Source organism: Anguilla anguilla, chromosome 1 (assembly GCF_013347855.1).
Source record: "Anguilla anguilla isolate fAngAng1 chromosome 1, fAngAng1.pri, whole genome shotgun sequence".
NCBI classification, from domain to species: domain Eukaryota; kingdom Metazoa; phylum Chordata; class Actinopteri; order Anguilliformes; family Anguillidae; genus Anguilla; species Anguilla anguilla.
This window is the reverse complement of record NC_049201.1, coordinates 71,225,476-71,246,608: the sequence shown is the minus strand read 5'-3', so window position 1 is coordinate 71,246,608 and position 21,133 is coordinate 71,225,476. Positions and strand designations below refer to the sequence as shown.

Sequence of the window (21,133 nt, the reverse complement as noted above, 5' to 3'; positions counted from 1 at the left end):
ATAAATGAAACGAAAGTCAAAATGGAATGAAGACAGATCGATCGAGAGCGCAAAGCATCGAAGGCCTTTTAACATCGGAATTCGTTAATGTTCGTCCTTTTCCGTTAATGCTCACGCAGGGGAAGAGAACCCAGTTGTCAGGGTTTCCGTGGCGTTGAAGAGAGCGATGGCGTGACGACGTCCATTAGGCTCAGTGTTGTGTCAAATTGTGAGTTTTACACGGGGTTAAATACGCTGATACGCAAAATGCTGAAACGAGCAGTGAATGAGTAATTCATATGATTTCCAAGTCAAATGCCCTCTGTTTCAAATTACGAGCCATTATGGCTCTCTATAGTGTCGTGTACTACACTCAGTGTTGTGGAGAAGTCCCAATTCAGTGCGATAATACATCATGCAGACTCAAACATAAGAGCCTTCAGAGTACTGAATCAGACAGGACAGATCTCTCTCTCTCTCTCTCTCTCTCTCTCTCTCTCTCTCTCTCCCCTCTGTAACACACACACACACACACACAGTGAGCAGAAGAGAGCTAATGTAGTGTGACAGGTCTTTCATGCAGTAATGGTGTTGGTAAAATGAAAGTCACTCAACTTCATATGTGCATGCGTGCGCACGCTCGCCATCTATTATAGAGAGCCTTCCTTTGAAATTGTTATGCACCCACCGGTAAAACCTAGCCATACCAATCCTAAAAGCTAGCAACTGATAAATATTTCAGCATTTTTCTTTCCGAACGAAAGTCACTTTCTAGGAATCATATTTTGAATAGAAATTTGTCTGTGGTATTTTAACTCATCTTGTCCTGTGCATTCACAGGATTCATTCACACACATGCGTGCGCACGCACGCACACACACACACCAACACGGTGAGAGAAAAAGCAAGAGTATGTGTGTGATAGAGAGAGAGAGAGAGAGATAGGGAGAGAGAGAGCAGTATTGTACATCATTTCAGCTGCACACTACCCTTAGGCTACTGCACCACTAAAGAAATGACCACACTGTGTTTTGCTTTAACACGGTGACGGTCTGGCTTAACTCAGTGCTGCACTGCAGAGGGCTGACGAAAATTATTCATTCAGTTCAGCACGTCTGCTGTACACAGAAAAAAAAAGACAGCGTAAAAATTCAGCTTGCTATGAGCCAACTCAATTACCAGTATAACCCAGGACCTCCTTCATTGCGCTTGGCAATGAGCTGATACGAACCAAATCGACGTGATTCAGAGGTCACGTGTGGTTGTATCTGACTGGTGGTCATACCATCTCGTTTACCATCCTCACTTCATATGCAAACTCAAAAAGACATAAGGGTATTGAATTAACAAGACACAAAGACCGGTAAGTAGACAGAACAGTGTTCCTCCCCTCCCCAGTTTTATTGAATATCTGAAGACAGCTGTCATCACAGTCCTCAAGTATAGGTCCTGTACCACTGTTGACCATAGTCACATTAATCAGAATAAATATATGTACTGTAGGTTCTAGCAATCCCTCTGGCGTATCAGTGCACTGTTGGGCAAAAAACATGTGCGGATGAAAATAACAAATAATAACAGAACATTGAGATAGGCACAGTTTTATTCTGATGCTCACTGAGAGGGAGACAGAGAAGAGATCAAAAAGAACTGGGGAGAACAGAAGATGGAAGGAGTTGGATGAGGGCCAAGGTAATGACGAACAGAAGCACAACTGAAAAGGAATTGGAAAAAAACCTGGATAATGTGAGGAGAAAGAAAAGAATAAAGTGGGTGACAAATAAGATAAATTGAAGAAAAAAGGAGAGGAGAATGAATTCAGTTTACCCTAAACGCCATCATCTTTGCCCACATTCCAGTCACTGTCACGTCTGTAAATCATATGCACTGTGATAATGACCAGATTGGATTACCATTTACAGTGCCAATTGAAATGGATTGATTACAAAAATGGTTTCTTCCAAACCTTTTGCATACACACACATGCACACACAAACACACACACACACACACACACACATTCACACGTGCAACCATTTTGTATCGATAATCATAACACTAGGTTATACTGTATTTCCCTTCCAGCAGGAATCAGTCTGTGTCCCTGATTATACATTCTAATACTACTATATTATTACAGTCTTCTGGTGGATAATGAAATAAAATAATGGACCTATATAATATTTATACATATTTATATGTACAGTATATATACAGATTGATATCATAATGCAATTAAACAATGAACATAGTTGCAGCATTGGGTTGTAACATAATTTTAATTATTTAATTAAGTTAAAATATTTTCCTTTTAGCTGAATCTTTGAAATTGCTGGAATTCAGTATTCAGGTTTCCACTAATGCCTTTGAAGACACCATTTTAACTTGCAGAATTTCACTCTCCCTGACTCAGAAAGCAAAGCTAAACCTCCTCTTTTGCATATCTGAGCCATTCGGTTCCACTCTCTGCCCTTGTATGTGATTACTGCAATGGCGCCAAACTGCTTGAGGCCCAACACAGCCACTGGAGAAACACAAGCAGAGTGGGACTCACTCCACCAGAGGGCGCTAGTGGGGTACGTTGGAAGTAATGTTCCTGCTGTGGTGAACATGAACACAGTCACTGCATTTGGACCTCATCAAAATATGAACTTCTGGCCAGGCCATTTATCTTTGATCTATCAGTCAGTAAAGAAGTTATGGTTCAAAGGTCATACATGTACATACGCTGAAACACAGCATAGGTCAAACCACATCACTCTGTATGTTGGTAAAAAAAATGTTGTGCAATAAAGGTGAAGTGATAGGTAATCCTGATGATCATGTCAGAAAGTACTACATGCTGCTGACCTGTACCAATGTCTAAAGATACAGTAAAGTACTGTGATTGTCTGTACTGCACTGTATGAGAATGCAATGTACATTGGCAGTTGTACAGGTGTGTGTGTGTGTACTGTGCTGTAAAGATTTTAACAACCACTTGAGTGTCTTTACTGGACAGGGCTACACTATGACTACTGTTCTACTATATCTGTGTTTATTGGAGTGTATTGTCATGGTTTCTGTTGCACGTGCATGGGAGATATGCCATTATTGCCTCAGAACACAACATATTGCACACATGTATTTCAGAGAGACTGCACAGTAATATGACCTTTTAATTCAAGTTGATGTACCAGTCAGTCAGTATATCCTTCTGCCTGTGCCATTAGTACTTTAGTACCTATTTACATGAACTTATTATGTACAACATTTTTAACTATATGCAGATTCATTTACGTTAGAAATTCTTTACTTTATTAAATGTAATTGTATTCTCTTTATGTTTTTCAAAATATTTTTTCATTAAACTAGAGATAGAATTAGTGTACACTGTATGCATTCATTTAAAAAAAATCTTTCCGCCTCTTTTTCTTACTTTCAACTTTCATTCCATTTTTAATTTGCTCTTCGTTCTGAAGGATGCTGGTATAATCATTATTATTATTATTATTATTATTATCATTACAATGAGGGAAACATGGTAACATTCTATTTCGATTAACATGTTTTATGCTAGCAAAAAAGTTACACTCTAATGTAAACATGTAACACAGTGCTGGATCCGCATAGCTTGTGTAAATATGAACTTTTACTCAAAATTATTGGGAAATTTGGCATCAAGGAACATTATCTTGAAACTAACTTGCAGCATACCTGTCACTTTTCCCAATGTCAGTATTTTCTATTCAAGAAATCACAGTCAATAATAATAATAATAATAACAATAATAATAATAATAATTCTCATCAGAGAAAGAGTGAAAGTGGAAGTAAGATATTTCTCAGAGTTCAGGGAAGAAATGATTAAATTCATAATATTAACAATAAAGGTAATAACTATAGTCGGTTTGCATACCATATATGCATATGTCTATATGCATATTCATTTTTTTTGTGTAAAATGGTGTGTGTGTTTTGCATTTCATGTGTCATGTAAAGCTACTCCCACCACCACTGCCCTTTATATTTCTGTAACTGTCTTCATTGCTCTCTACCTCTCTCCCCCTCCCCCACTTCTTTTCACTAGTTGCCTTTCTGATTTCCTTTCAGTTTCTCCACTGTCTTTTTTTTTGCTGTTGTAGCATGTTACACTAGGCCCTCCAGCCCCAAACACTGTATGCAGCGTACATTTAGTGGAGTTGCATGTCATCATCTTTTACTCTCTATCGGTTATCAATCTCTGTCCTTCTCCCCTTCAACCTCTGCCTTGCTGAAGACCCCCCCTCCAAATCCCTCTCCCCTCTGTCTCTGTGTAAATGCATGTGTCTGTGGGGAAAAAAATGTATTGCACTTCATCCATGGCACGCCTCCCCTCCTCCTTCGCTCCTTTTCTTCTAGCAGGGCGAGGCGCTCATCCGGAGGTGCGTGTGGTAGCGGGGCGGGGGCACGGCGGAGGGGGGCATGGCGAGGGGCAGGGACTGGGGATTGCTCATGGAGGCCGCGGCGTGGGAGAGGGTGTGGGTGGAGTGCAGGGTGTGGGTGTGGGGATAAGAGGAGGGAGGGGGCAGCTGGTAACTGATGCCAGACGAGGAGCCCGAGGAGGCCCCTATCACCCCGGGGGGGAGGCTCTGCTGGGGGTTGCTTTTGGGCGGGGGCGGAGGCGTCTGGTTCAGCTGGATGGAGATGTCGCTGGAGACCTCGGAGGCGCTGCGGCCCCTCTGCGGGGGGGGCCAGGACTCCGGGTGCAGGAACTGCCCGCTGTAGTCGCTGCACTCGGACAGCCGGGGGCGATAAAGAGCGGGATGAGGTCGGTACATCTCCTCTTCAGCGTAACGCTTCATGAAGAGGTAAACCGACATCACCCCGGCTCCCTGAAGGACAGGGGGAGAGAGGGGGGGAGGGGGGGGGGAGGAGGGGGGGGTGTCCGTTAAGGTTAGCACAACACAGCTTGAGCTTCACAGTCAGCCTGCACTGGACATAAACGTGAAGGCTTGCTGGCAGTGTGTGAGAGACGGAGAGAGTGAGAGAGGTGAGGGCAATCACAGAACCTGCGAAGGTCGAGCTAGAACACACCACTGTGTTACAGAGAGCCCAGTCTGCTTTCACTCTACAGCGTCATATTAACATTTTTCAAAAACACTTTGACCACAGATTTATACTCACGGTGAGCCGGGAGCTCACTGACGTGAATGAGCTCATGGCTTATACTGTATAGGGATACAATTTTTTAAGGACACCACAGGTTCCTTCTTTTAGTTTTTACATGTTTCTATCTTGTTTTAATTCACTTCTTTGTGAAACTGAATGTGTTAGCTGGGTCCTCCCTCTAGCAGGTTAAAATGTCTTGTGGGCTGATCAAGAAACAACAGTCCATTAGACAAATGCTAAAAATAAGGATACTATGAACCTTATTCACTAATATGTACTGTAAGTGATTTTGTGCATTTCTCTTTGGGGTCATCTTTCCAATTAGAAGAAGGCTGCACATAATAATTGAGGTAGGTGCAGCAAACATTTCAGTCTAAAATCAAACCTATTATCTTTCGAATCTAATCAGAGCAATGACTCAGAAGTTTATTGGAAGGTTAGTGTTGACCTTAACTGGCCCCAGAAGTCCTCAGAGTTGTGGTCAGGGAAAATGTGGAGTTTATTTTAAACAAAGCATCAAAATAAGGCCATAATTATTTCAAAGTATGCTCTACCTAATTATCTTACACAGTAACAAGCAAAGAAATCTGCTTGCATTGAGATAAGCACTAAAAACAGACAGTAGTAGCCAATAGAAATCTGCAAAAACAGTGTGAGAAAGTTCTGTTTGACCTGAACAGACAGTACAGACCAAAGCATACCTGCCAGCTAGGACTACATCAAAAGAGAGGAACAAACATCTGTGCCCTGGAATTCCTCCTTCCAGATTTGAATTGAAAATGATCTTTGTAGTAGAAATACAAAGAACGAATTAATCATTTGAATTCTATTAATTAAGGTTAGCTTCACTGTAATTAATTTAACCTACATCCTAGATAAGCTGTCCTGCAGTAGAACAAGGATCTCAAAATCAGTTTCTGGAGGACTACAGTGTCTTTTGTAGTTTTCCTTTAACCTGCAGCAATTTAAGCCTCGAAAGCAAGGTGTGTGTGGACTCTTTATCCAATCAGTGACTTCAACTGAGCGCCCGAGCACTCAAACGGCAGATAACCAGCAGGGCCCTTCGTCTCTCCAGGAATCGAGTTAGCGATCCCTACCACAGAACATCACCGGGCCTGCAGTGGCATCAGCGTAACGTACAGTGATGTGATTTTAATAATGGATCAGGAGCGCTTTCGCTTCGAAACGGCGTGTTATTGAAGCGCGCGATGAATACTGATGGTGGGCCAGAGTGGGGCCAGAATGGCGGCGGCGGTGGCGGTGGTGACGCTGACCTCCTTCAGCAGGAAGGAGCTGGCGGCGAAGGCGAAGGACCAGCCGTAGTGGTAGTGGAAGAACTGCTCGGGCTCGCGCGGCCGGTTCATCACCTCGTCGTTGATGCTGGAGATGTAGAGCACCAGCCCCACCACCAGGCTCAGCCCTGCATGGGGGGAGCAGTAGCACAAGGCCGGGCTGAAGGCCACGAGGGAAGGGGGGGGCGGGGGGGGGAGGGTGGAGATGTAGAGCACCAGCCCCACCACCAGGCTCAGCCCTGCATGGGGGAGCAGTAGCACAAGGCCAGGCTGAAGACCACCAGGGAAAAGGGGGGGGGGGTGGAGATGTAGAGCACCAGCCCCACCACCAGGCTCAGCCCAGCATGGGGGGAGCAGTAGCACAAGGCCGGGCTGAAGACCACGTGGGGGTGGAGGTGGGGGGGGCGGAGGGTGCAGCGTTTTACGGTCGCTGAACATGGCAGGGGCAGCGGGCAACCCGCGCCGAGCCGCCGACCCCACCAGATGGCGAGGCCCAGCGAGGCTGACAGTGAGTTACAGAGCGACACTAAAGAGGAGAGGAGAGGAGGAGAAGGAGGAGCAGGAGGGGGAGGAGAGGAGGTGGGGAGGGAGGAGGAGGATGTGGATGAGGACGAGGAGGAGGGGTAATCCAGAGGAACCACGGAAACCCGATCACGTGACTCGAGGGCTGGGGGGTTCGAATGCCAGGTGGAATGCTGAAATTTCCCCCGCAGAAGCGCGGCACCGCATAAATAACACAAGCGAGACCCGCTAAGCGTGCGCGCCGCCCGTCGCCCCGGAGGCAGACACGGGCAAACGGAATGAATAAGGCGGGCGCGCGAGAGCTAAAACCATCCCCTGCTCCCCAGAGGGAGAGTTCCCCCTCTCTGTGCTTTTTCACTCACACGCCAGCCAAGCTGCAGCGCGCTCTGCAATATTAACCCCTCCCACTCCCGAACGCCGCGCTGAAAAGCCCCCACTCCGGGATGCCACGTAAACCAGGGCCGCTGCGAAGCACTGGTGTGTTTTCAGAAGCACGACGATGTCTCATTAAATCGTTATTCCCAGTTGTTGTTCTGTGGCTATATTAGCCTCGTTTCACCGTGAGTCATACGGCTCGTCTGTTTCAACGGAAAGAGACGACACATTTTTCTGTAAATCGCTCTATTTCTGGAAAATGCGCAAGTACTGTACATCTGAAAGAGACAACTATTAAAACTTTAAGCTAACATATTACAAAAATCTAAACTGGAAAAAAAAAAACTTAAAAATCAGAAGTCTAAGTGCACTTAATCTAATGATAATAACGCCACCACCACAACAAGAATAACAATTAGTCAGAAAACTAATTTTATCTTTTTCTTCCCACCTACATATTACCAGCCACTTCGTAATTACAATTCTAACTTAAAAAAAAATAATAATTTAAATGACGCAGAAAGTACAAAGTCTCCCATGCTGAAATGGTGTCTTTAAAGATGCTGCACCCTTGCCCTCTCATATTTATTTCCATGGATTCCTTATTCTAAAGAACAAAATAATACAAATTGGGAGAACTCCAATTCCAGGGCTGTTATTTTTAAATATTTAATACAAGTTGCTGTATATCATCTTGACATTTAAGAATAGAGCACCTGGTAATATTTCAACCCTTGATTGTATTTGTGATGCATTCCTCTCTGCCGGTTGCTGGGGGGAGTGGGGGGCGGTGGGGGGGGGGGTGTATGCCCGAGATGAGAACCACACAGCACCACTTTTCTTCGGTCTCAGCTCAGAGTTTCAGTAAATTCATTTGGGGGAGTAATGGGGAACAAACAGTTCTAGGTCAAAATGGCGCGAGCACAGGAGGAAACCCTCGGATTACCAAAAATCAGCAGAAGTAGGCTACGCGGCCTCCTCTGTCTGACAACGTGATAAAATGCTTCCATTAGAGCCACCGATGCGTTTACAACTTGTTTTGTGGGGAAGACCAGCCCCATTATCCCTAGAGATATATGCAGGGAGAAGCACAGCAAGACAAAGTGTAGCTTAATAGCCCCTGTGTCGTACAGTCTCATTTGGGGGAAAGTTAGAAGGGTTGGGCTAAGACTTATTCACCAAACAGAATCTTTTCATGTTCTGGGTCTCCCCGTTTAATTATGTCACGTGAATACAAAGACCAAACAAAAACATATTTTTGCAAATCTACTTGCAGCTCTGCTCTGCATGTGCATAAAAATGTATTTTTCCAGTTATATAAAATGGTACCTCTGACGTAAAATGTTTGTGTATAATGTTTTTAAAAATTACTTGCTTGTGTTAGACTGAAGACACCACACTACAGACGTCCACTACGGATGCAACAAAGAACGTAGTTATCCACAATAATCATGCCATAAATACGTAGGTTCAAGTTTGAACAGAGAAATTTTCCTAACCAGCGGTCAACAATACATTGGACCAGTATATTTCTGCAGTATTCTGCAGTATTCTGCATACTGCTTTGTACTATTGTACTGTGTTAAAAAATGTAAATACTGTAACAACATGGGGTCTTCGGCTGGACCAAGAAGCAATGCAGCATGAATAGCCTTTTTACAGCTAGTCTACGGTTCAGCATTCTCCCTTTTAACAGGGATGTGCACCATTACTGCAGCCTACAGCCCCAAAGCTACATTAACTGTATGAGCAACATGCAACTTGCTTACATTTTACATTTGCTTATTGCATTTGCATACATGGAAACAGTTAGAAAGAACTAAAAAAAAAAGCAACATGAGGGTAAATGAGGGTGTGTAATTCTGGAATATTGGAATATTTAACCATTTAAATATGTGATAAAAAAAATCATATATGCAGCTGTGGTAAAATAGTTCTGACTAGGACATTCACAAGAAATACGAAATTTCAACACTGTGTTCTTACTATAGCAATAAGATCTGTTTCACCAAAGTTTCACCAGTGACTGATAAGTCCACAAAGTATCCGCGTATTGGCAGACATGGTACACCAGCGGTTTGCAGTTTGATAGTAACAGGAGCGAAACTGAATCGCCATGGTTACCTGACAAGATGAAGAAGATGCCCGAGACGAAGGCCAGGATGGTTCGCTGCGGTCGGATGTGGCCGATGTTGCTGATGACGAAGGCGGTGAAAACGAAGAGCAAGGACACCATGGGGAAGGGTGTGGCTGTCCTCACCATCTCTGGGGGGGACAAACAAAAGTCCAGAGTGAGACGTGATTGGAAATGTTCACTCCATTTCTCTCCTTCCGTGCTCTAGAGGTACATCACCGTACTGCATATTTAAATGGAGAATGAACACCAATGTGGCTAAAAGATTGTCGACCGTGGTAAAGCCAAGGTAAGTGACGCAAGCCAAAGAGATGCACGCAATATTATTCCGGTTGTTGAGTTCTAAGTGTGCACAAGCAATATACATCACGCACAGTACAGAACACTGAGCGCAATAAGAGCATGCAGTACATAAGCCACACAGTGAAGGCAGCATACTTAGAATGTTTGCTGTGTTTTCTGTCGTAATCTCGATTTCTGGTTCGGTGAAATATTCTGACGCCACACATCTCCCTTTCTCTGCTCCTAAGAAAGAGGGTGAAAGAGAGAGAGAGAGAGAAAGAGTTTAAAAGGGCGATGAATTCTACAAAGGCAAATTACAATGAATGAATTATGGAGCGCAACTGTGAGATGAGAGACGTACCAGCCACAAAGCAGACCCTCCACAGGCCGGAGTGCAGAGCCATCTTGACCTCCAGGCTCTGGTTCTGCTGCAGCACGATGCCCTCCTCCATCAGCAGCCAGTAATCGGTGGAGACGGCCACGCCCACCAGCAGTAGGCCGCAGGCCCCGAAAACCGAGGACAGCAGCGTGAGGGCCCGGCTGCTGCACGAGCTCATCTGGGCGGGAGTGATAGGAGTCATGAGCCTGTCGCTAGACTCACCTGCCCCCTGGTGGACGGAACCCAGCAGTGCACGAATGCCGCTGCGATTCTTCCCGCTGGCAAAAAGGAAAGGCTGTACTGAGATGACCCTTGCGTTGTGATTGGCCGCAAAAGCAGAGGCTCGTCAGGGATCTGACCGGCGAACCAGTGCAGGATATTTTCATATGTGACATGCGACGACGTGGCTTGAAACGGAAAACGGAGTTCTCTGAGGCACTTTATCGCCCTGAGCAAGCGTTAGCTTTTGGTCCGGATTTTCTTATGAGACAAACAGAGTTCTTGTAAGAGCAACTGTCTGAGAATTTAACAGAAATTGTGCATGGCAGGGAAGGGGGTGGGGGTTGGGGGGGGGGGGGGCTTAGGGGGTGAGCATGTATAAAATAAACTACCGATTCTAGCGTGCGCCTGAACACCACCTGCAAAGTGCTGGGGCAGCAGTGTCCCACGGGACATGCAATTATTGTGCAATGAATGGAGAACGAACGCTGAATGGTGCTTTGTGTGGGAGGCTTCACGAGGGATGCAAGAAGGCAGGGAATGGGACAGGGAAAAGAGAGAGTGAGAGAGAGAGAGAGAGAGAGAGAGAGGAAAAGAGCAAGAGGGAGAAAGAAGGGGAGAGGGAGGTGGGGGGGGGGGAAGGCAAATGACTCAGTTCAGCACTCGGAGCTGTTCACCGCCGTAGTGCTGAAAGACAGCAACGGAACGAGGGGGAGAAAAACAGCCAGAATGAGGGCAGACGCTGGGGACTGAAGGCTGGGGTGATGCATCGCAGACCAGACTGACTGGACATTTCAGCGTGGACTTTATCTGCCTCCACGTTTAAGGGCAGACAGTGGATTCCCCTGCTAAGAGGAGAGAGAGCCGAGGTTCACTAGATGTGTCCTCCATGTGTCCAGCTGCTATAACTGATCAGACTGTCGGGTGGAATGGAATAAAGGGTATATGGAAAGAGGATAGAAGCAGCTGCCTCAAACAGTGAGAGTGGATAGATAAATCAAAAAAACGACAAAATATGCTCGCGACAAGCAGGCGTGCAACCTGATACACCTTAAAACAATATTTAAAGGCATGAAAAAAGAAGGGGAAACTCCTGTGTGCCGATACAGAGTAAGGAAAAGTGAGAGGGAGATAGAAAAAAGGAGATGGATATAGGGTAATATTGGGAAAGACCTTGGCCCAAAAAAGGAAAGGAGTACTCTCTCTCACTCTCTCTCTCTCTCTCTCTCTCACACACGCACACACACACACACTAATTGTTCATAAACTGCACAGCATGTATAAAAACCAACCAATTACATATTGTAACACCCCATCAAACACGGAACGCTTATACACACATATTAGCAGCAAGAATCCACATACATTGACTCAAACTGCTATTGAACCAATTTTTTTTTTTTTTTTTTTTTTTTTTAAATCAGACCGACACAAAACGAGAACCGCTTGCAGTACGCAATGCAAGCGCGCTCGCACAGGCACACACGCATTCACACACAAGATACACAGGCCTACGCACACATTCTGAAAATAAGGGATGCAGCAAAATGCTAAATACATACAGTCTAGTGCTGAAGACTTCTAGATTTTTATAGTCTCCGCATATAGCCTACTGGGGTAATGCATTGCAACACCAAGCTACATGCGTCCAGTGCAGTCGAATGAAAATTTGACCGATGCAGTTTAGATTAAATCAAACGACATCGTTCGTTAATTATTAAATCAATGAAACATTATCTGAATTTATCCCGATGTCAGACGCATGTCGACTCGCACACAGACTCTTGGAGACGGGAGGCGAGGAGAGAGAACAGACCTAAAGGCGATTTATTAGGCTAAACAGCGGTGCGTTCCTTTTACATATGGTTGGTGAGAGATTGTTTGACAGATCGATACATGCATATTTAATACAATTTATGTGTGTCAGCTAGCTCGCTGCGATTGCAACAGAGCAACCTTTCTCTTCTACAGACAAAATCAACTGTTAACCGTAAAATAACTACACGACGGGCATTACCGAATAAGGTGTTAATCAATATTGTGTACGATATCCTTATTGATATAACATTGATAACTGTTAATGTGAACGCCGGCAATTACAGTACATATTAATCATAAACAAACACCATGCATACACACTCACCCTTTCCAAAAAGCTGACTGGTGAATGGTGGACAGAAGGTAGGATCCGCGCGCCAGCGAGGTTTGGCGGATTTTGCAGTCTCTCTCTCTCTCTCTCTCTCTTTCTCTCTCTCTCGTATGTGCTTCCCCCCCTCACGCCCCCACCCCCCCCCCCCCCCCCCCCCCCCATCTCACTCGCTTTTCTCTCAGCACTGCGGAGAATCGGTCCAGTGAGCTATTCTATAGAACAAGGACAGAAAAGGGAGATGAAGAGAAGGAAAAATGCACATAGGGTCCAAGAACCGGAGGGAAGACACTGAGGAGTGGAAAGATGTTGATTGAGGAGAACACCGATATGACTACCAAATATAGGTAGCTTTGGTGTTTTGTGTGTGTGTGTGTGTGTGTGTGTGTGTGTTGGGGGCGTGGGGGTTATACAAGATACTAGTTTAAAAAAGTACCAAGTCTAACACATGAAAATGCAGGACATGATGGGATGGAGGAAAGGGGCTAAGAGAAAAACCTGTAGGCAAGAAAACCAGTGGAAACAAAACAGGGTACAAGCCAGCCAGTGACACGGGACATTGAGAAAACTATATGCTGCAGAGAGAGTGATGGCATGTCTGTGTATGATTATGAAAACACAACATAAGGATATCAGAGGAGAGTGACTGACAGACTTGAGCTGAAAATCAGCATGACAAAGTGTCACTACTAGCCAATGAGTCACTCACGTCCAATGTAATGCCTCCTGTTAATTTTCACGCTACTGTGAATGAAAGTCAGGCGCACTGTGTCTCTGCTTGACTCTGCTCAGGTTATTCTGCCTTCCTGTGAGCCTACACAGCACTTTCTCAGAGTGTTTGTGCATGTGTACGGCACCGTCGTATTGACTGAATGGCTGTGCACTGGATTCGGCTACGGTGTAGTGTACAAGAGCATTGCGAGCATTCTGGACCGAGTCTTTGCAGGACTTTTTAAAAAATGGTCTTGGTGAAAAGTGTAGAACATAAAGAATGAGATCTGTTCAGCTATGTTCAAATGTGGGAGAAGACTTACTGTACAAAGGGTCAGGATTCAAGAGAGGTGGTGTTCACTTAAGTAGGAAAGTGAACTAAGCAATGTGCTGAGCTATGAGACATACTACTGAACACGGCTAGCCAATTAGTTAATTGTTTCGCAGAGTAAGCACTGTAATTAATATGGATTTAATATGACAAGGTAAGAGAGGATGGGACTGAACGGTGACGGAGAGGAGGAAGTAAAAGGTGGCTGGACAGACAGGGAGGGGAATTACATCAGACGAGTCACTGATATGAGCAGGCGAGATGTTATTCACGCTACTCTAACAGTCACAAGCTTTTCTTTAATATCGCGCCATTCACGGTGAAGTCTTCACTGTCACTCGATCCCCCCGTCGATCCTTTCAAACCCATGGGTCTCTACCCCCTCCTCCCTGTGTCTATATTTAGCTCTGTGATCCTATACTTTCTGTAATGATAACAATAGCACACTGTACACTCTGGCCTATAGACACAGAGCACAGAGAGACACGTTTCTAAGGGGGAGACGAGCATAGAATTAGCATGGACAATGGTGCGCATAAAATAAAGAAACAAGTTAGACTAATGGGTGCTGTTAATCTACCCTCTCCTACAGACTGGTTGTCTACACACCGATGTATGTAGATATCACCACTTTGGAAATCCCCCAGTTTCAAGAAAAGACCTTGGTACATCTTCCAATGAGGTAATTCCGTTGCTGTGACAACGACGACTTCAAAGAAAGTCCGTCAAAAAAAGGGGGGAAAAAAATACAGGCGATGTTTGACAAGGAGTGCAAGCAAGTGCGAGCGAGAGTTAGGGAGGGGCCGAGGAGAAGGGGGAAGGAAGGTGGGCGAAAAAGAAACATGATGGGAATCATCAAGGGAGGAAAAAATAATGAAGGGAAAAAGGAGGAGGAGTAAAGCGGTTATAATGAAGATGGGTTAAAATGAGCGGAGGGGGAAGGCGACAGGGGGGTTCGTTCTCAGTACAACTCAAATTAATGCAGCAGAGAGAAAGAGAGGATCTTCGATGTGACAAGCAGCTGGTTACAGCATTGAAACCCAAAGGGACGTTGCATCGAAGGGGGTGAGTGTGAGAGGGAGGGAGGGAGCAGAATTGAATGCCTGAAAAAAAGGACGTTTTGCTGTTTCAACAACTACTAAATGGAGTGGTCAGCATCTTATGAGAGTGAGAGAGAGAGAGAGAGAGAGAGAGAGAGAGGGAGGAAAAATGGGAGGAAAACGTAAGCTATCAGAGATGAAAGGGTGAGTGAGATTGACTAATGAGGTAAAGAAAGAGGAGCGGAAAGGTAAAACAAACAGAAAAGAGCAAAGTCGGTGGAAACAGAGAGACGATATGGAGAGAATGGGCAGTGGCCACAGGGCACGGCAGAAGGAAAGAGTGAATGAAATGTGAGCGAAAGAGGAAATTTAAATGGGTCCCAGCGATGACCGCTTCTTTTCCCCAACAAATGGCATAAGTAACTATTCTCATTAAAAAAAATGAAGTCACAGAGGAATTATTTGATTTATTAAGGTTTTCAATGCAGAGAGACACACCAAGATATTACCAAACAAATAAACACAATAACTCAACATATATTTCCTTTAAAGCATTTAATTATTAAGTTTTTGTTGGGATTAATTCAGCTATCTCTATCTATCTAACTATCTATCTATCTATATGTCTCTCTTTTTGTCTGTCTGTCAGTATAATTTAACAATGTAACTATTGTTGTCACAGATTCCTTGCATACTGGCACTTTGACCTTGGCCTACATTGAAATGAGTTTGAAAAAGGTGTTGAGCACGAGGACTTCACACTGCAGTTCATACATCTGCCTCGACTCTACTCTCATGGCACAGACTGAAAGACGACGCAACAGGGTGTTTGTGTCCGGGGGCCTTCCACTCAAGGAGTTTCCGAATAACATGACTGAAACATTCATCTGTCTCTTGCTTTCCTTTAATAAGTACATGCTATGAGCACAAAGAGAAACGTGTGTGACTGGGCCTCAAAAAATGAGGCAAGCAAATAACTGTTTTGGCTTTGGTACAATGGCAGTGTTGGATTGGCCTGCGAAGAGGCGATTCGCGGAGTCTTAACTTCGAAGACATCTGTGTTCTCATCGATCAGGCCTATTGTTGGTATCAGTGCCTGTTTGTAGGATGTATAGCTTACAGGGGACATCTTATCAACATGAAACTAAAACTCCAATTTGGCACGTATCTTCGCTTTCTTTTTATATTCTTTCCGCCCACACATTATCGCATGTTGTTTTTTCCAAGAACATAACCGCCGGGCAAACGAACAACCAATTGTACTGCGCATGTCTATTGGCCGCAGTGTGAAACTTGCATATCTGCACATTACCCATACGGGATGAACATTGTGAATTATCTTTACTATCTTCACATTGTACCACTGTACTGGTGCTACACACGGGACAGGTTTATGTCTCTTGCCTCCTTCAGCTGGGGATCAACCCATGTCATCCAGAGAACTGCAGCAGCAGCTGAGTCAGCCCAGGTTTGCCCTGAGTGACTTCCATCAGAGAGCCCCACACTGACACATTGCCTCTTCAGCTCAAACTCGGGGTCGAAGTGCCAGGCCAGCACGAAATCTCCCAGACACGGAGAACAGTACGATTTAGCCATGTGATAAAAATGAATAAATACATTGGTTATGCGTGTCTCAAAAGGCACAACCTTAATAACAGATACAGTAGAGTGGTCAGCAGTGTGTAATTGTGGCAGACGTTCTTTGATGAAATAACGGAGAAAGTGATGGCCAGTGGTCAGTTTGGTACAACAAGGAAGTGTTGCTATCAGTAGCAGCCAAGTGCTTGCCAGTTCATTCACAGTTCGGTTTAAATGTGGGGAAAGTGTGAAAGTGTGAACCTATAGCAAATGTGAATGTATGTCAGGGGATGAGACGTGCGCATGTATGGTTATGTACTTAACATAAAAGAAGGTAGGCAATCTATTGTGACCTTCAAAACTGTGACATGGTCTTCAAAGTCACATATTTAAATTATACTATTCTAGTACTATTATAATTATATGTTCTAAAATGCTTATATAATTCTTTTAAAATGGCAAGGTGCCTTCATGATGTAATCAGAATACCACATTTGTAAGTTAAGTGCCTGGACATTCAACCAGCTTCCAAAAAGTTACCATCCATTCATTTAGTTAGAAAAGCAAGCTTGGATTTGTCTCACTCTAATATTTCTTTCTCAAACTGTAATTTTTTACAGAAATAGTGTACCGGTTGTGTACCTTTGCTTTTTATGCCATTTAGAACACCTCCAAGTTATCGGACGCCTCCAAAATACACGGTGAATTGAAAAATACCTACCTGTTGGAGAATCTGATTAAATGCCATCTATTGAATACTGACCCCTTTGTTTTTTTTGTTTTTGTTTTTTTGCATGTCAGGACCATAACTGTACCCTTGTGCCCATGTGAGTGTTGAGTGCCTACTGTGTGTGTTGAGAGCACGCCCCTAGCTCTCTCTCAGTGCTAGCGTTAGAGGGTAGAGTAGTGTCCAGCAGGGGTAACGCCAGCGAACAGCATTCCTGTCTCCCCTCCTCCTTCAGCTCAGACCACGGAGAGGGGGGAAGGATGGAAGTTGGGGTTGATGAAGGAAAAGCCTTGGAAGTCGTCTTGGTCGATTTCCGCCAGCACGTCGGGGTCGGAGGGGGTCAGGACCGACGGGGCGGCTGTGAAGAACTTGTCAAAATTCTCCCCTTTCCTTCCTCCCTGAGACAAAGAAACACGGTGTTAATGCAGTGCACAATCAGTAAAGTGTTCAGTGTTGATTCAGCTCTTATACAGTACATATTGTACCATATGTACTGTGTTAGTGTTGAATTAATTCTTGACATTTTACTGTGCATATGCATTGTGTTAACACTCCACATGTATGACAACAGAACAAAACACGTGTGTGTTCCCTGCATATCGTTACACAAATCTGCATGCGTGATGAGAAGCAAGAATTCAGGCCAGACAGTCATTCCTGTATGCAGGAATGAAAATTTCTGCCTATGTTGTAGATGATAGAAACATGGAGAGAGAGAGAGAGAGAGAGAGAGAGAGAGAGAGAGATTGAAATCCTGAGGGGCACTAACAGTCCTGGGCTTGAATGGAGGTTGGATCTCCAATCTCTCAAGCCTCTCCCAGTCGATCCAACGGAAGAAGGGATGGTCTCGAATCTCTCTCTCTGCCTCCTCCCCACTTCCGAGACGCTTCCCTGGGTGTTTGGTCATGAACTGAGAGAGGAGGAGAGAGAAGGGGGAAGAGAAATTGAAGAAATTTAGAGCAATTTCAATATATATATTAATAACTTTAATTGGTACTTTAATTGGTACACACAAAATTACAGCGTGAAGATAAACACTATGCTCTACCACAAGTTTCAAGTTGCACATGCGATTCAGAAAGTGCTGTTAACACAACTTTGCATGCTCTGCTCCATTATTCTGTGCTACCCAGAACTGTACAGGAAGTATTGATTTAACTGCCAGGCATGAGCTCCCTGGAAGAATATCTACAACACAGCACAATGCAACAATGCAACAAAACACAACAAACTCTTCAACAGCGCTGTCCATGCACACATCTCAAAGCACTCCATAAGGAGATTACACTGAAAACAAAGCACCAGGATCATCAAAATGTCAAAACCAGGAGGAGCAGGTACACGAGAACAGGCCGTTTTCTGGAGCTCCACCTGTGATATGGACAGGCATTGAAACAGCTCAAATCAGTCCCTGCCAAACTGTGCTACAGCGTGCCAGTGTGATCCACAGCTACACCGGCCTGTTTACCCCTTTGCAGATGGAGACGGCTTCACGGGAGAGGTTCTTTGGGTAGGAGACACTCTGTTCCATGATGGCCTGAAACAGCTCCTCCTCGTCCACTCCGTCAAATGGAGGCTGAGAGAGAGGAGGCGGAGGAGGAGAGGAGCTCAGAGAAGAACGACAGGAGAGGAAAGGAAGACAAAAAGAGGAAAAGAGATATTTTTGATTTGGGGGGGGGGGGTTCTTGAGGGGTTTTGTCAGATTTGGCAGGGTTTTCAATGTGGTTTGGTTGTGTGTGGGGAGTCTGTCAGAGAGTATAATAAAGAGACCGTGTTTGTCCCTAACCTTCGCTGATTATTTTTTCACAAACACATTCTGGCAAGTTCATTTTGGTGATCGATGAACCTGCCAAGTTAAGGATAAGTGTTTATTGAATCCAGTACAGAGAGTGAATGGAGTTTACCTGTCCAGCCAGCATTTCATACAGCAGGACTCCATAAGACCACCAGTCTACAGCTTTTCCATAGGGCTGGTAGGCCACAATCTGTAAGTGAAAAATAGAGAGAGAGAGAGGAGGGCAAATCTATTGTGAAGCAGGACTTCAGGCCAGGGGAGTTATTCTTGCATGCATGAGAGAGAAAGAGAGAGAGAGAGAGAGAGAGAGAGATGGGGAGTAAAAAGGACCAGGCAGAGCATTACAATGACTTTGAGTTTGTGTGTGACGAAGAGTCAGAGAGAGAGGGGGAGAAAACGATTCATCCTCTTGCCTCTAGGGAAAAATATTGTATCTTTCCCAAAATGACAGGAACAACCAAATCAATACCTAATTTACATAATAAAATCAATAGAGTGGAGTTTAACTGCAAGCTTAATAATTAGTTACTGATGCACGCAGTTGCCCTCACCCTTTATGTGCACATGCACACAAGGGCATGCACACAAACACACATGCAAAAATCACAGTCTCACAAAATGCTCAACAAGGAAGCAGCATGAAAGTACCATATAAACCAGTATAAACACACGTTTTTGTGCATGTACTAGCTCTGTTAACACACACACACACACACACACACACACACACACACACACAATACCCAGCCCACTGTGACGGGTAGATTGACTCATTCACTAAAGGAAAATGCAGCGGGTCATTCAAACGCACGGCCAGGGACCCTGAAGACAGTGAAAGTGAATGAAGCAGAAACACACTTTCCAGAAAGGGCAGGGAAAAGAGCAGGAGCGAGAGAAAGAAAAGCAGGATGAAAGAGCTGAAATGGGAGGGGGGGAGACAGAGGGGAAAAGAGACCCGGGGGGGGGGGGGGGGGGGAGGGACCTCGGGGGCGATGTAGTCGGGGGTCCCGCAGAAAGTGCGCGTGGTCTCGTTCTCCAGCATCCCCTCCCTGCACATCCCGAAATCCGCGATCTTGATGTGGCCCTCGCTGTCCAGCAGCACGTTGTCCAGCTTCAGGTCTCTGGCGGCGAGAGAGAATCTCAGGCTATTACAGCAACATGGACACGGCCTGTACAGCGCAGTACACGGCACTGAATACACACAAGGGCTCTCTAACCCTGGCCTGGTGGAACCCACAGGATCTGCTGGTTAATGTTCTCACCCTAGAAGATCAAAAACCAGTTCAGATTCGAGAACGCAGGTGAGGTGGGTCAACTGTGTTTTCAACTGCTCCGATCGACTGATTGAGTGTTGAGCAGCGGCAATAAACCGGCGTGCCCTGTGGCTGTCTGCGAACAGGCCTGGAGATCCATGGCGCATGCACACAGTGCGCACGGATTAAGCAGAACTGAACGCTCACGCGGCGCATCGAAAATGGGGCACAGACTTCCACGTTGGCGGGCCGCGGCGGCGGCGGAGGGCACGTACCTGTATATGATGCCTTTGCTGTGGAGGAAGAAGAGGCCAACGGCGACCTCCGCGCCGTAAAACCTAGAGGGTCGAGAGTTTGCGCCGTGAGAGTGAATTCTCTGACTTGTAATTGATTCTCCCTTATTGTCATTTTCAGTGTTGCCTTCGTTGCTCCCTGACGCGATCCATAAATCACGGCAGGGACACGGGGGCAGGGAGAGAGAGAGAGAGAGAGAGAGAGAGAGAGAGAGGGGGAGAGAGAGAGAGGGGGAGAGAGAGAGAGAGAGAGAGAGAGAGGGAGAGAGAGAGAGACAGAGAGAGAGAGAGAGAGAGAGAGAGAGAGAGAGAGACAGAGAGAGAGAGCGAGTGTTATTGATCGCCGGGCGCAGGTTACTCACGCGGCGTGCGGCTCTTTGAACTTCCCCACGATCTGAATATGAAACATCAGGTCGCCGCCGTTCACGTACTCCATCGCGTAATACAGACGGTCCTGCGGAATCACAGTCAGCGTCAGCGAAAACTCCCCACAATCGATGACTTTTTTCTTTTCTCTTTTCTTTTTTCTTCTTTTTTTTTTTTAAACTCTCTTGAGCGTACGCGCTGGAGGGCTGGCTTACGCCACTTGCTGACAACGGCACAATCGATGTGATCACTGATAATCCATTTCCACTTCTCTCATGTCAATGTTCCATTCATATGAAGCATACAGGGGACGCTTCGGAAACATGGATGCTGTCGTCAGTGCAATGAAAAAAAATGTATTATATGGCATAATACTAACACAGCCTTTCCTTATTGAATGGCATACTCTGTATAGCCACATAATACAATAGGACATAGTGGCCATTTTCATTGACATGGATGGAAATCAAATGAATTGTTGTCAAGACTACAAGAAGGTCATACAATCACCATTTATGCAAACATACAACTAGGGTTGGTAAATGGAGAACATTTTTTTGAAATCATGCAAAATATGTATCT

At 45.1% G+C, this 21,133-nt stretch overlaps 2 protein-coding genes across 6 annotated transcripts in view; both read right to left on the bottom strand.

The window, feature by feature from the left end:
• Window positions 1-1,357: 1,357 nt before the first annotated feature.
• On the bottom strand, window positions 1,358-12,577 carry cacng7b (calcium channel, voltage-dependent, gamma subunit 7b). Of its 2 annotated transcripts, none has more exons than XM_035408362.1 (6): window positions 12,455-12,577; window positions 10,075-10,270; window positions 9,870-9,956; window positions 9,422-9,562; window positions 6,383-6,528; window positions 1,358-4,831 (listed from the first exon to the last, which is right to left on the bottom strand). In XM_035408362.1, exons 2-6 carry the CDS (start codon window positions 10,268-10,270, stop codon window positions 4,355-4,357), a joined length of 1,047 nt encoding a protein of 348 aa, XP_035264253.1. In that variant the 5' UTR covers window positions 12,455-12,577; the 3' UTR covers window positions 1,358-4,354. The 2 variants fall into 2 exon arrangements, with proteins under 2 accessions (XP_035264253.1, XP_035264177.1); XM_035408286.1 differs by having other exon boundaries at window positions 10,075-10,370; window positions 12,455-12,552.
• A 2,409-nt stretch (window positions 12,578-14,986) lies between these two features.
• prkcg (protein kinase C, gamma) overlaps window positions 14,987-21,133 on the bottom strand; it is a 30,612-nt gene continuing 24,465 nt past the window's right edge. For all 4 annotated transcript variants that reach the window (XM_035407539.1, XM_035407439.1, XM_035407402.1 and 1 more), the window contains 7 exons: window positions 20,548-20,639; window positions 20,168-20,230; window positions 19,622-19,760; window positions 18,749-18,829; window positions 18,313-18,420; window positions 17,614-17,754; window positions 14,987-17,242 (listed from right to left, as the gene is read on the bottom strand). In XM_035407539.1, coding sequence (XP_035263430.1) covers window positions 17,081-17,242; window positions 17,614-17,754; window positions 18,313-18,420; window positions 18,749-18,829; window positions 19,622-19,760; window positions 20,168-20,230; window positions 20,548-20,639 — 786 coding nt within the window. In that variant the 3' untranslated portion in view covers window positions 14,987-17,080. The remainder of the gene's footprint in view (window positions 17,243-17,613; window positions 17,755-18,312; window positions 18,421-18,748; window positions 18,830-19,621; window positions 19,761-20,167; window positions 20,231-20,547; window positions 20,640-21,133) is intronic.